Consider the following 15,721-nt stretch of genomic DNA (forward strand, 5'->3'; position numbering starts at 1 on the left):
GCGGATTTCGCGTGATTCTCCTCGTGCGAACACTTCGCTCGAGTTCAAATATTTGAACTTGTCCGCGAATTTCGCCTGCCGCTTGGTCGTGACAGCCAATCAGCCTCCACTCCCTGTAGTCAGAGTGAACCGCAACCTACGCGAACAGGCGACATTCGCCCTTGGTGTGAACGCGCGGTAAGGGTGGGATCTCCGAGAAGGCGTCGCCGTCCGACCAGCGTTGCCAGATTGGGCCAGCTTTCCACACCCAATCTGGCAACACTGGCTGCTGCGCGCAGCAGCCAGTGTTGCCAGATTGGGTGTGGAAAGCTGGCCCAATCTGGCAACACTGCGTCCAACATCACCGAGCGCTTCACCGCCGCCTCCGCCGCCTCTCAGTCAATCCTCACACAGCCGCGTTCCGAGCTCAAGCCAGTCGCTACACCGAGAAGCTCGACCTCCACCACCGCCACTCCTACTCTTATCTCACCTCCACCATGGCCAACTACATCCACGTCCCCGAGGAGGCCCCCGCGGTGCCCAAGATAGACGTCACCCTGGACGAGGGAGACTACCGCTCCGGAGCCCTGCGGCTGATCCGGGAGCTGCGGCCGAGCTGGAAGCCGTCCGAGGTCCAGATAAAGGTTCGGCTCACCGCTCGTTAAACTGTCAGTAATCTGCGGGGGTTTTAACGCGTACGTCACCGCTGGTGATGGCTGCGTTAATGCTGCGCAATAGGAGCGCATCTGCGCAACCCTTGGGTCGAATAGTGTCTGCGTCAATGCGGGGGGGGGGGGGTGTCTGGGGTGTGTGAGGCCGCCTGGAAGCGGCAGGCTGTCCGCCGGTACACGGGGACCCTTTTCATGAGTGTGTCTGTGTTAATGCGGTACTCAGCGGGGGGTCCTAATTACGGGGAGCTGGTCTTAAGACGGACCGGGGTCGTGTAGTCCGGGGAGCTGGTCATAAGACGGACCCGGGTCGTGTCGCACACAGCGCTGCTGTAGACCTGAGTTGCATCCGTAAGTGCGAAACCGAACGGGTTAAATATCAACATCGGGTTGTGTATGATCGATATGACGCACGTCATCGACTGTGACGATTGACGTTTATTCGTCGTTCATGAACACATGCACGACGATTGAGACAGTTAACCGTACGTTTCTAGAATGTCTCTGAAGGGGAGGGGCGTAAGTGTGTGTGTGTGTGTGTGCGTGCGTGTGTGTGTGTGTGTGTGTGTGTGTGTGTGTGTGTGTGCTCGTTGATTGAGAACACAGTTAACTTTGGTGCAGAACCCGCTCCCAGACTGTCCTGAGGTCCTTGTGAGGAAGCCTCCCAGAACGTTCCTCTATTTGCATACTGGCGTTTGAATAAAGGGATGAGCAGCAGTACTTGGCAGCGGGAGTTTGCTCAACAGATACAACCCGACATGTTTTCAGCTCTGAAGTATTCAGACCGCGGGTAGAATGTGGGGTCGGGTCCCGGGGGTTTGACGGGTCCTGTCATTAGAAGGCAATTATCGGGAAACCCGCAGAACCGCCTGTCAAACGCCCTGTCACTCAGCCGTCAGCAACAGGGCATTCCACGCCGCTCAGACCGTACCGCACAACACAACAACGTTCTCTCTGAGGGTGGCTGCTTCTCCTTCTGCCCGAGCCCGTTATGTAACGACACAACAATGGACGCCCTCTGGGCTGGCCACAGACCTAGAGAGGAAGGGGGAGGGAGGGAGAGAAAGAGCGGGAGGGAGGGAAAGGGGAGCCTTGTTCAAACGCCGGTCCTGTATGCTGCTAACCCAGACGCGTTCTCCTCCCTCATCTCCTCCTCCTCCTCGGCAGTTCTTCACCGACGGCATCACCAACAAGCTGATGGGCTGCTACGTGGGCGGAGTCATGAAGGACGTGGTGCTGGTGCGTATCTACGGCAACAAGACGGAGCTGCTGGTGGACCGGGAGAACGAGGTCAAGAGTTTCCGCGTGCTGCAGGCCAACCGCTGCGCGCCGCGCCTCTACTGCACCTTCAACAACGGCCTGTGCTACGAGTTCCTGCAGGGCACCGCCCTCGAGCCAGAGCACATCCGCACGCAGCCCGCCTTCAGGTGCGAATCCCCCCCCCCGCCCCGTCGCCGAGGTCATGTGATGTTTGTCTTGGGGGGGGGGCACGGTTGCTGGTCTTTGTAGTTGCATCGTCGTACGCACACGTACACACACGCTCACGCATGCAGTTGCACACGCCACCACGCACACACACATCCACGCGTGTGGATGTTTCCATGTGAAACAGGACGGCCAGGCCCAGATAGAAAACACACGAGGACAGGAACACTCGGCGGTCCCCTCTAAAGGCAAGGTGGGGTTCCCTCTAAAGGGAAGGTGGGGTTCCCTCCAAAGGGAAGGTGGGGTTCCCTCCAAAGGGAAGGTGGGGTTCCCTCTAAAGGGAAGGTGGGGTTCCCTCTGCATCACATGAAGGTGTTTCAGCATTGGGCTTCATCGGCTGCTGTCGCACCGTGAGCAGTCTTTAGACGAGTGGCCCGACGTTTAGATGTGTCGCCCTCGTCCGCTGCCCTGAAGGCCAGTGGGAGTCGTCCCACGTCAGCAGCCGTCTGCCATTTCAACAGCAGCTTGTGTGATTAGACACACGCTAACGTTTACTGCCCCAACATGCCGTCCCTCCCTCCACATACCTCGGTAGGCCCGGCTGACTCTGACTGGAGATTATCCATTAACCCTCCTGACTCCTGAATCACCGGGGGTGGATGGGTGCTGTGTTGGACGACACGGTTCATGGCCTACATTATCTCATCATAACAGACCTAATATCTTTTATTGTATTAGAATTAAGTGTTTCTGCCGTTGCGTCACCACAACACGTCTCTGACACATCTCATCGTGGCTAACCCTATATCTTACGTCGTATCACCATAGCTAATCATATCTCTGACAAAATAACCATTACATATCTCTTACATTGTAACACCATAATAAATCTCTTACATCACCGTAGCTCATCATATCTTCTATGTCTCAATAAGTAACAGTATCTCATAAATGACCAGATCTCTTTAAGTATGTCACCATTTCATAAATATATTGTACCATTAATAATATATCAACATAGCTAACACCATATCTCTAAACCATGTCTCTTGAATTGTATCCCCATAATTTAGTGATTGCATTATATCACCAAAACGAACCCATACGTCTTGCAATGTACACATAACTAATCATATCCCTTACATTGTAAACATAACTAGCCATACTGCTTCCATTGTAAACATAACTTACCATATCTCTTACATTGTATCCCAATAACTAATAGCTTGTGTCTCTCACATTGTGTGACCCTAACTGACGGTATCTCCCCTGTTTTCCAGGCTTATTGCCAGACAGCTGGCCAAGTACCACGCCATCCACGCCCACAACGGCTGGCAGCCGCAGTCTGACCTGTGGCTGAAGCTGGGCAGATACTTCTCCCTGGTGCCCTCCCACTTCCAGGACCCCGAGAAGAACCGGAGGTCAGGTCCTTGTTTCGGTCACTCGCTGCTTAAAGGTGCAGCGTGTAGAAGTAGTGGCTCTGCTTCAACTTTGAGCAGTGAGTCACTACTTCTACATGTTGTCCCTTTAAGCCTTAAAGGGACAGCGTGTAGAAGTTGTGATCCTTAAAGGGACGTATAGAAGGTTTTATAAACAACATTCAGGGACTCCTGGCTCAGAATGGGCCTTTCTGGGTCACCACACACATCAGTAGGCTAAGCATGTACAGGGTCCGTGTTACCTTATTAGACAAAATCGAACAAAATCTAAAAGTATTTCAGACTATTTGATCATCAAAAAAGTATATAATGCTTTAGTAAATGTCGGTCCTGATTGGTCCAGAGCCCAAACGTACTCAACGTTTGTGTTTGTCTATCTATTTAAACCAAATATTCATCAGAAACGATGAGCAGATATTTTGAATTTTAAAAGCCACTGAATTTGAATGAAAACCCTTTTGAATTGCTACAATTTAAATATTACACTTTATTATTATTAAACTTAATTTATTAGTTTTGGTTTAACCTCTTTTGAAATTCAAATCTGGGACTTCAAGCATGGCCAATTCCAAAAATACGATTGCGTGTAAATATCTATTTATATCTCCAGCTATATATATCTCTGTCACACACACACACACACGTGTCTAACGAGCCGGTAGTCTTGGCTGTAAATGACTTCTGTGTGGACTCTGCTCTGTGACACCACGGTGACATGGTCACACTCACTGACCTGGACAACGTCCCCACTGATCACGTTTTTACGACGAGTGTGTGTGTGTGTTTGACGAGGTGGCCATTGACCTGAAGTGCCTCTGAAGTGTGTATGTTAGATACTCGTGGATCTAACATACATGTGCCACGGGAATCTGAGGAATCCCATTCACTGAAGTTGTGTTTCCCCTCAGTCGACTCCCACTCGCACCTTCCCAGAAAGAGATTTACGACGAGATTAACGTTCGGCTCAAAAGAGGCAAATGTCCGTGTTATCGGAGCAGCCAGCCAACGTCAGCTGCTCAGAGCAAACAGAAGCCTGGCTTTTGTGCGGTGGCTAAGTCATATTGTCAACAGAAGTAGGAAGATCTTTGGTGCTTTTGAAAGGGCTCCTGGGCTAGTATGCCACATCAGTAGAACGTCGTGAAGAACGTTTAAAAAGGGAAGACTTTCTCCAGGGTAGGGCATCTTTTAAAGGAGACCCTGGCTGTTCGGGTCTGTCCATTGTGTGTGCTGTTTCCAAAGAATCAAGTCTTTCACCTCAAGAAGGAAAAATAGTCCTGGTTCAGCTTTTACTGCTGTGCACAGCAAGCACTTAATATTATTGATTAAGTGAAGTTGACTTGACACCCTGACCTCCTATCAGGTCTATCAGACCTCCTCAAATGAAGGAAAACTAAAGGAACGCTTTGGTGTATTGGCGACACAGTCTTGATGACTGTCACTGGGGCGAAACGATTCACCAGCAGCCAAGTCTTGCTGCTCTCTTCCTAGAAGCTCTGTTTCTATCACCTCCTCTTATTTTTTTACCTCTTCTGTTAAATGAAACCACTTGCTGCTCAGCTGTCTCTGGTTATTTAGTCATACAACCCCTGCTCGACCAGGGGTTCTTCAACTACTAACCCTCTAAGTACCCCTTTTATGAGCTCAGAAGGGAAAAGATTGAAATGGATCTAACTTTTGTATTTGCATGTTACTTGGTGTAAACATGAACGTTAAACCGAGCCAAAATCTTAGGTTTATTAAGCTTGCTCTTCACTTATGGTTTTTACCATTCATCAGAAAGATTTACATACCATGTATGTTCGTATCTAGATTAAACGTATGGGATTAAGGTGGAATTATTAGCATTTGAACCATAGAACTACACATTCCTGAGCCCCCGTGCAGTCCTTCAAAGCACCCCTAGGGTTACGTGTACAGTGTACCCCCTTGAGCAACACTGGGCTGGATCTTGCGCAACAGAGAGCTGGTCAGCTTATGTAACACATTTATTGGCCTGCCCCCCCTCCTCTCTGACAGTTAAACTGATGTGGAGGTGGAATGTGCAGGAAGGTGTTGTTCCTCTGGGTCAACGGGGTGGAACCCTGCGGGGGAACACAACCCTTTGACTTTAACGCACCGTCTCCGTTCTAATGAGGTCTTTTAAATGGACATGGAGTTGGTAGGGGTCAGGCAAAAACGTCTGAGCCCCATTTTTAACTAGCATGAAGCACTGACAAGCGAGCGTGACTAGGCGTGCTGCTGCAGACGGATCTCTGGCTTTAAGGGCTCCGTTCTGGCCCCGTTCGCACCAACCTCAGGAAGAAGAAGAAGAAGGGAGAGAAGACAGGAGACCTACTTTGCTGCAGCAGTCTGCATGTAGGGCGAGCACGGAGCGACCGTCTCTCTGGGACGTCGGCGGAGTGTTTGTGTCTCGGCGGGGGGGGGTCTCGCTCGTCCAATCCCTTCAGCCCGCAGTCGATGCACGTCCTTGAGAACTCGAACCGTTTAGTATCTTTTTGGCCGTCTTCCAACTCGTCCTTTTTCAGACCATCATTCCAACAATAATAACCCCTCTCTTCTGTTTCCTCCTCTCCCTCCCCCCCGCCCGCCCCCCAGGCTTAGCGTGGAGGTTCCCAGCTCCAAGCAGCTTCGCCAGGAGCTGGTGTGGCTGCAGCAGAGCCTGTCGGTGCTGGGCTCCCCCGTCGTCCTGTGCCACAACGACCTTCTCTGTAAAAACATCATTTACCAACAGGAGCCAGGTGAGTATACGCCGAACGGGCTACAGGGTTTCCCCAGGGCTAGCCCAGGGGCTTAGTTGACGTGTGACGTGTGTGTTGTGCACCAGTTGTGTTAGGAGCTGCCGTTCAGACGCAGGTAGGCCATTGAATTTGTAGCGCATCGCGGCTCCATTCCCCCTCCAGTCACGCGAACGGCATTCGGCGGGAGAGTTAGAGCGCTCAGTAACAAGCGGGAGGAGACGTGTGATCGGACATGGAACGCGGCCATTCGTGGGCGCCCAAAACCGGCACCAAGAGGGGCCGTCTTGATTTGGCGTGACTTGTAGTTGTTATTGTTAACGTTACACGAGTAAGAACCAACGCCATTCCATAAGAACCAACGCCATTCCACCGGGCCTATTTGTGGCCCGTTCGGAGCCCGCGCTGCCGTTCTAGATCGACCCCCGCTGCCGTCACGTGACTCTCAGAAGGGCCCGCCTACAGCCGAGCGACCGCACCCCCAGCAGCCACCGCCGCTGTGACGGGCGCCGTTCCCCGTTAGCCTCTCAGCAGAAGCACTTGTTTTCTGGTTGACTTGTTGACTGGTTGTGTTGATTGTGTGAATGCAGCCTTCCACTGGGGAGCCACCGGCCCCGGGCCCCTGGCCCGGCCCGGTGGAACCACCACATGTTGATGTGTGTATCTCGGGTTGATGTGTGTATCTCAGGGGGGGGGTGGGGTTGACGGGGTTGGGGTGGTGGGGGGGGGGCATCTCACCGCTGCGTGTGTCTAGCCCTTGTCTCCTAGGGTTCAGAGGTCGGCCTGAGGGAGGAGAGGGGTCGGGGGCGGCGGCGGCGGTGGCGACGGAGGAAAACGCATGCCACTGCTGCTTCCTGCCGGTCGCAACCCCTCCCCCGCCACCCCCCCGCCCCTCCCAACCTCTTGCTCGGCGCCTCCGTGCGGGACGAGTTTGTTCGCGGCCCCCCCCCCCCCCCTCCCCCCGGCTCGCTGGTGACCGTGGCGACCGTGGTTCCGTTGCGACAGCGAAGTGACAGCCTGACCGGTCACATGGTTTCAGTCTTTATTCTGGTCGTCACAAACGAAGGCACCTTGACTTCAACTTTCCCTCTGCGATGTTTTTTTAAGCGCTGCATTTTTTGGCTTACTTGCATTTGAACCAGTGTGCATTTGCATCACTTTAACAGTGTGCAGTGATGAGCAACCAGGGACCTTTCACATTGTAGTCTGTAATCTCTAACGTTTTACAGGAAGATTCGTCACTATTGCTCTCTTTTTACAGTTTCGCCATTCCTCTCCCGAGAAGCTAAAAGTTGTCGTCAATAAAAAGCCGCTTTTTCCATGTGAACAGACTGAATTAAAGTACCGAATAAACGCAGTAAATCCAATTTATTTCCAATTTGAAATAAATGCATACTCTGATCAAGATGGGATTTTCGCGATTCTGTGTCTCTCCAGTGACGTCACGGTTCCCCCCCCCCACATGCGACACCTGAATAGCGACTCTGATCCACAGGCCCTCACTGCAGCCCGCCACGCTATCACATAGCAGATATACTTAGCCCCAGCTTCCTGCCGGTCGGACCACCAAACACCAGGGGATGTCCACCAGGGGTGTCCCAGTAGCAGCAGCTCCCCCTGGGCTGCCCCCCCCCCCTCCAAGGCCACAGCAGACAGACGCCACCCCTCCGGGTCGCGGAGATAGCGAGCGCCAAGAGCATCGAGAGTGTGTGTGGAGCGTTACAACAACAATGGTGCACGTTTTCACGTGACTCAAAGCTACAGTTGAGCCTGCCAACAGGAAGCTTCTGGAATCTGTAGATTTGCATCAAAGTGGGTGGTGGGCGGGGCAAAGCAGTGGACCAATGAGAGGGGAGCATTGAAGGGGTGTGTTGTGAGAGAGGGGGAAGTGTGTCCGCTGTCTGAGTGAATGTAAACAGAGCCGTCTACGGTGAGCACTTCTCGTTGGTTTTGGGGCACATTGCGGGCAGCAACTGGATCAAACCGAATGAGTGTGATGAGTGAGAGAGAGAGAGAGAGAGAGAGAGAGAGAGAGAGTGTGAGAGAGAGAGAGAGAGAGAGGATGTGTGACAGATATGTCTGCCCCAACCTTTTCGTCTGCTGCACAGGGGGCTATAGCCACCGTCCGGAGGTGTTGAGTTGTGTCCCGCTAGGACCTACACGCCAGCTGGTAACACACCTCAACGTCTTCTACCGTAGCCAACAGCTCTGAACGACTGTACACACCAAGGCTAGGCCAAATTCACCTCAGCCTAGAGCCACGAGACAGATAGATGACAACAGAGTTATCCAAAGCACTGATGAATGTTGTAGCGTGGATACTTTATTCCAGTGGCCCAAGGTTGTGAATGACTGGATGAAGTTTGGCGAGAGTAAAGCTTTGAATTTTGAGGTCCATCTTCATCTTCATCTTCTTCTTCTTCTTCTTCTCCGGTCGTTGGGACTGAGTTCCTTCCTCTCATCCCCCAGACTTAGTCGGCTGCAAGCGTACTTGGACAGCAATTGAGCTTTAAGCAAACACTGCTATCTGTAAAGGCACGGCGCTGTCTTATCTTTGCTCGCCATTATAAGCAGACCAAAAGTAGACATTGACTATAGGATCGCTTTAAGCGCTGCTATTGAAATGCTTTAAAGAGTGTCGTCAGACATGTTGACGTATTGCTGTTCAAATACGGTCTGCTGTGGATCCCTTTAGTTTGTTGCCCCATTCTTTCTCCTCTTCCCTGGTTCCTCCTGTCCAACACTGGCGACCTCTGCATGATCTAGCATCTCCACCTCTCTCACCAAACCCACACTAACATCAAACCCACACAAACATCATGGAACATGCACCCCATACGATCCTCCTGGAACACTAACCCCTCACTGAAGTTCTAGAACATTAATCCCACACTAACATCCTGGACACTACTAACACTACTAACCCCCTTACTAACATTGTAGAACACCAACCACTAACTTTCTATAACGTCAATCCCACACTAACTTTCTAGAACATCAATCCCACACTAACTTTCTAGAACATCAATCCCACACTAACTTTCTAGAACATCAATCCCACACTAACTTTCTAGAACATCAATCCCACACTAACCTTCTAGAACATCAATCCCACACTAACATTCTACAACATCCTATCTTCATAACTAGCTAGTTATTCAGTTATCATCTACTGTGTATTTCAACCTGCGTCTGCTCCCTCTTCTGGATCACCTGGTCTCACCTGGTCTACTTGTATTTCCTCATCTGAAAGTAGAAGTGGAAATGTTTCCTTACCAAAGCTAAAGAAGCCATGTTTATACGCCGACACAACCACCCCCCCATGCATGTCTGTAGCGCACCACCAGGGCACGCCCCTGCACACCACACCCCCTCCGCTCACCTGCCGTCGCCCGTGAGTCCTGGTCTGGGCGCTCTGCTCCTCCGCCCGTTACAACCTGCTTGCATCCTTTTTTGTTGTTGTTGTTGTTGTTGTAATCTCCCCTCAAAATACAAACTCTTACTCGTCGCATTGAAGCACCTAAACAGACAAAGTCACAGACATTCAGACAAAAGCCAATGTAAGATAAAAGAAAGATTCTGAATTATCAGCAGAGCAAACCCAAAAAAGAAAGGCATTAAAAACAGCATCTTTCTGACCTGTCATCTCTTCCTCCCTCTAAACAAGCTGTGTTATCTTTTCAGACAGCGTAAAGTTCATTGACTACGAGTATGCCGGGTACAATTACCAAGCGTACGACATTGGAAACCACTTCAACGAGTTTGCCGGTAGGTGCTGAGTGGGCTATACCTCTACACGCTGCAGGGCTACGGGGCGCGCAAAGGGTCAAGCAAGCCAATAAGCTTCAACGTGATAACCTATTATAACATGCTGACATCATTCAACATGCTAATTTCATTTAACATGCGTACATATTTCAACATGCTAAAATATTTGAACACGCTAAAATATTACAACATGTTAATACAGGGCTGCCAACTTTTGGGTTTTCGCTGGAGTGAGATTCGAGCCGTGAGAAATTGGATGTGTGGTGTGTGTGTGTGTGTAAGAGGGCAAAAACGTGTGTCTCACGGTGAGACCATGAGAGTTGGCAGCTCTGTTAATATATTTCAACATGCTAACATCATTCAACATGCTAACCTATTTCAACACCCTGATGCACATTGGAGAATAAAAGGGTATAAAACAATATGTGAGCCTTCAATGTCTGACCGCATTCCACCAACCAACGTAGAGGTTGAACAAGCAAGTCAATAAGCTTTCAACAGGCTAACGCATTTCAACGCGCTCACATCATTCAACGCCCTGATGCACAGTAGAGAATAACACGGTGTGTACAATCTGTGAGCCTTCAATGTCTGACTGCATTCCCACGCCCAACGGTTGAACTCTTCAGAGGAGTTCTGTCCACTTCTTAAGACGGAACTAATGCTGCGTCCGGGGCCGGGGGGCGTTTGATTTGCGTCCCGCTGCAGGCCTGAATGAGGTGGACTATAGCCACTACCCGGACAAGGGCCTACAGCAGGACTGGCTGCGGGCGTACCTGGAGGCCTACAAGGAGCACAAGGGCCAGGGCGGCCCGGTGACCGACAGAGAGGTGGAGCTGCTCTACGTCCAGGTCAACCGCTTCACCCTGGTGAGAGCCCTGGACACCAACCCCCACGTCTAACCCCGACGTCTAACCCGGACACGGTCATCTGGTTAACTATCTAACCCCGACACGGTCATCTGGTTAACTATCTAACCCCGACACGGCCCATGGGTTAACTATCTAACCCTGACGCGGTCCATTAGTTAAGGTGTTTTATATCTAGGAGAGACTTGGATATCAACGGTCTAACCCCGACGTGCTCCATTAGTATTAGACTGTTATTACTGTATCAGATGTAGGAGAGCGTCTTAGAGATAAACGATCCCAACGGGAGTCAAACCGACCACCTCAGACACGTCGATGACCTCTGGGTGCTGGTATTAGCTGAGCAGTTGAGTTAGTATTCAAGTTATTTGTTCAGCCGTGTTGTTCACGCTACGGGTTAGACGACTAAAACCTGTTTGAAATTGTTCCGAGGTTGGGGTGGTGTCACCTGACCTGTTTATCGTCCGTTACCTGGGTAACGGCGGCCGGGGGGGCCAGAGGGAGTGTTGTTGGTAGTAACCAGGATAAGCTCAGCTGGTTGTTGACCCAACAAACAAAGCGTGCTGGGTCCTCCCTGATCTGCTGCCAGACCACAGGGCCCCGCGGGGCCCACCCAGGTCTCCTCATCACAGAGCAGCGCCTGTAGTGCCCGCCCGGCCACGCCCCCCCCGGCCACGCCCCCGTGTAAATGCAGGGGGTTTTTAAACGCCAGAAGTCCCCTAAAAAGACGTGCTTTAGGCACTAACATGGCTTTGTTGTATACGGGGAATGGGCTAACCCAGCGATTGTGAGTGCCTGTCACTTGGTTCTATGAACATCCTTACTGTACCGACAGCCATATATTGTTGTTCTTATTGTAAGTCCCGTTGGATAAAAGCGTCTGCTTTGTAAATGTATTATCCGGGATGTTAAGGCGACTCATAGTGTTGCGCCATAAAGTGGGGAATAGGGTCATGTCCAGAGCCGAGGAACTGCACAGCAATCTGATCCGAGAGTGGAGCCCATTTGTAACCCTTCCCAGTACAGACTGAAGCCAGGTGTTACTGGGTGTTGGTCCGTGTTTTGTCCACTGGGAAAGACGCCTAATTGTGTTTACTGTGTCATGTGATTGTTTTTATTGCCCGAGGCTTTCCATAACCTTTTGTCATTGCTGAGCCAACTGTATGTGAGCATTATGGTCTGTTGTGATGATGTCGACGGCAACCTGACGATTCTCCTGTTTTTTTTCCCCCACACGCCCTCCTTCTCTCTCTCTCTGTATACCTCTGTCTGTCTCTCTCTCTCTCTGTATACCTCTGTCTGTCTCTCTCTCTCTCTCTGTATACCTCTGTCTGTCTCTCTCTCTTTCTGAATACCTCTGTCTGTCTCTCTCTCTCTGTATACCTGTCTCTCTCTCTCTCTCTGAATACCTCTGTCTGTCTCTCTCTCCCCACTCTCTCTCTCCCTGTCTCTCTCTCTCTCTCTGAATACCTCTGTCTCTCTCTCTCCCTCCCCGCTCTCTCTCTCCCTGTCTCTCTCTCCCTCTCTGCAGGCATCTCATTATTTCTGGGGTCTCTGGGCCCTCATTCAGGCCAGTTTTTCAACAATCGACTTTGACTTTTTGGGGTATGTGTGTACATGTGTGTTTGTGGTACGTGTTGTGTTTTTGTGTTTGGGGTAGTTGTTTGTGTATGTGTTGTGTATATACTTGTGTTTGTGGTACGTGTTGTGTATGTGTTTTTGGGGTATGTGTTTTTGGGGTATATCAGCTGCTGTTCGCCCGTCCTGACCACAGCTCGCCTGTCCTCACGTCTCTCTCAGGTACGCCGTGCTGCGCTTCGACCAGTACTACAAGATGAAACCAGAAGCCATGGCCCTCCAGTTCCCAGAATAGAAGTCGACTGCTGGACTCCGCCCCCTCATCCGACATTACTCCTCCTTCTCCTCCTCCTCCTCCTCCTCCACCCTCTGTCCATCTCTGGCTCTGGTTCTCCTAGTGGCTCCAGTCTGCCCCCTGGTGGTGGTTGGAGCCGACAGGCGGCCAGTCCGGCTATAAAGCTGTTGGCTCCCCTCGGCCGCGGCTAGGGGGCCTCTCTGCAAGAACCAGTCTGGACTGGGAACCAGTCTGGACTGGGACTCCACCGCGCTACGGCCACACGCGGCTCAGTCCGTCTCGCCTGTGATCTCCTCACCATCATACTCCTGTTTAGCGAGCGGGCGGCCGCTACCCCCCCACCCCCCCCCCCCCCGACCCCGACCGACGACCGACGACCAAACACGTTGCCACTGAGACCGTAGCACTTCTGTTTGTCTGTGAAGTGGAGCCCCGCCCCAAAACAGAACGCCACGGCGATGGGGGGGGGGTGGGGGGCGGGAGCTCACTTCCATGTCACTTCCTGTCCCTCGACGACGTTGGAAGGGAAAGAGAAAAAAAGAATAATAACACGGAAGACGTAAAAAGCGTAGTCTTTTCACAAATGTTTTACAAGACTGAAAGGCAAAACGTTCATGTTGATCATCCTGTGTCCTTGAACTCCTGATGGCTTGTGCTCTCTCTCTCTCTCTCTCTCTCGTCCCCCCTCCCTCGCAGCCCTCCCGCTCTGAGATGCAATACTTTTTTCTAAGTCGTAGTTTGGTGGCAGGTCCAAACAGAAACCTGGGATTTCCACACCAAAGTTCTCCCAAAAAAAAGCAAAAAAACGCAGGTGTGCGTTTGTTTACTCCCCCGTTCCCTTCTCGACAAATCAGAACAGACCGCCCCCCCCCCCCCCCCCCCCCCCCCCTGCTGACACTGGTTGTGAGCGTGGTGCCGCGTGCGGGAGAGAGGGGGGGAGGGGGGGGGTGTCATGGAAACCTATCAGAGCACTGAAACCGTAGCGTGTCGTTGGCGTGTGGGGGGGTGTTTCCTGTCTCTCCATCATTCCCCGCCCCCCCCGCCGCCCCGCCCAAGACACAAGAAACGTCAGGCCCTCCCCTGACGACACGCACACCTCCATCTCATTTGTCGTTTGTTTAGCTGCGTCTGATTCTTTGTGTTACTGTTTTTTATAATCGTTGACCTTCGAGGTCACCGCACTGGGCGACCAGAAGGTCACAGCATGAACCCCAAAACCAGAACAGAGCAAGGCATCCTGGGAGACCGGGAGGGAAACGTGCATCTGAAGATTCTTCCAGAAGCTCCAGCCCAAGATGGGCGACTTCTTCACTTCCAGTACATGATACGTCGTATTTAAGTATTTGAAGACCAGCTGAATTGTTGTACTAGTTTTTTTTTTTATATTGTCTTTGCTGCTCATCCTGTAGAAACATGCTCCCGTGAACATGAAGTCAAATCCAGTGAAGAAATCAAAAGAAAACACAACTTTCAGCGTAACATGTGCAGCGTAGTGTGAGTCACTTTAGCTTGGAGTTGTGTTTGACTGAGTTAAGCCGCAGCTCTGCTATTATGGGATGGTCACGTTTAGCAATATTAGGGAAGTTTTCACCAAAGTGCTGATACCTTTCATTTTTGCTTGTACATAATGCACATTGTATTTTTCACTCCTAACAAGAAAGAAATCCTTTCTTTTGTTTTTATTTTGTTAGTGTGTTTTTTTTTATACAAACTTCAGAGCAGGTGATGTGGATAGGGGGGTGAATGATGTGAACGCACATTTGAGCTGAAAGTAATGAGAAATGAATGAAAGGAAGAAAAAAGGTAACTTCACTTTGAAAGTCTTGAATGTTGTTCCAGTCCAACTAAGAGTCTAAACATTTGACAGACATTTTGGTTTGAGTCTTCGAGAGCCGGGGTACGTACGTGTCTTGAGCTGCCAAATCTGGGCTCTCCACACTGGAAAATGTAGACATGGCAAGAAACATGAGGCCTTTGCCCCAGCTTCTTCTTTTGTTTCAGGGCGAGGTCAAGTCAATGTAAAAGGTGTTTTGGGAGATTGTTCTTTTGTGTTAATGTTAAGACCTTTTCAGACCTTTTCAGTCCTACTTTATGGAAACAGGGTGTATGTCTTCATATTTAAACTATGTTTCCATGGCCCTTTATTTGTTGTCTAATACAAAACCACTGTAAATGTCTCCACGCGCCGAGTGTGTATTTAACATTGTATAGTAATGTGATCTCTTCCCTGGCTACTGTAACATATGTACAGTAAGAACGACATGTAATATCTTTGCTTGTGTCCAATGTGAATGAATGTACATAGAAGATGCCTATTATGCCTATGTTTTTCTTAAATGTATTAAAGTGAATAGTTACATGCGGTTTGACTGTGAAATACACAATTGTATCATTTAAATACTGTAGACATACTTTAAAAGAATAAAGTCTATTTACTCTTACAGGTCCGTTGTATTTTTATATATATTTATATATATAAAAATAAATATATATATAAAATAAAATATATATTTTTTTTTCTGGTTGTATTAGTAAACTATAAATGGTAAGACCCGCCAATAGATGGCGCCACAAACCACAGAAAGATAATGTTCCACCAATATTTGCAGCAAATATTGCAGAAATACTTTCCTGCCGAAGTTGTAAATAGTTCATTATTAATTGTATTATCAAAAGGCCTATGCCAAAGGCCAGAGGTAATAGGGATCCAACGGAACTGCCAGGCCTATATGTTGAATTGTCTTTTTACATATTGCTGTATCTTCCAAACCTTGAATCGTCAATGGAAAGGTCTTCCCCATTTAAATAAAGGCCTATACATATTTAATAGTAGGCTTAAGTTGGTTCTGGCCCAACTGTGGGCCTCATCTTCTAAACATCAACCCAGATTGGCTATTAAACGCATGGTTTCATAACCCGTAGACGGATGTTTGCAAAGGCTTTTGCAGGGCCGTGAGTTTGTCTC

General features: G+C 50.0%; 1 protein-coding gene across 2 annotated transcripts; it reads left to right on the top strand.

Annotated features, from left to right (window-relative positions):
* The first annotated feature begins 374 nt into the window (after positions 1-374).
* Positions 375-15,197, top strand: etnk1 (ethanolamine kinase 1). Of its 2 annotated transcripts, none has more exons than XM_084483026.1 (8): positions 375-623; positions 1,815-2,074; positions 3,353-3,493; positions 6,107-6,249; positions 9,931-10,014; positions 10,723-10,883; positions 12,415-12,488; positions 12,684-15,197. In XM_084483026.1, exons 1-8 carry the CDS (start codon positions 477-479, stop codon positions 12,754-12,756), a joined length of 1,083 nt encoding a protein of 360 aa, XP_084339152.1. In that variant the 5' UTR covers positions 375-476; the 3' UTR covers positions 12,757-15,197. The 2 variants fall into 2 exon arrangements, with proteins under 2 accessions (XP_084339152.1, XP_084339153.1); XM_084483027.1 differs by lacking the exon at positions 375-623 and adding an exon at positions 862-998.
* The last annotated feature ends 524 nt before the right edge of the window (positions 15,198-15,721 follow it).

This window comes from Micromesistius poutassou (genome assembly GCF_964030765.1).
Source record: "Micromesistius poutassou genome assembly, chromosome: 18".
NCBI classification, from domain to species: Eukaryota; Metazoa; Chordata; class Actinopteri; order Gadiformes; family Gadidae; genus Micromesistius; species Micromesistius poutassou.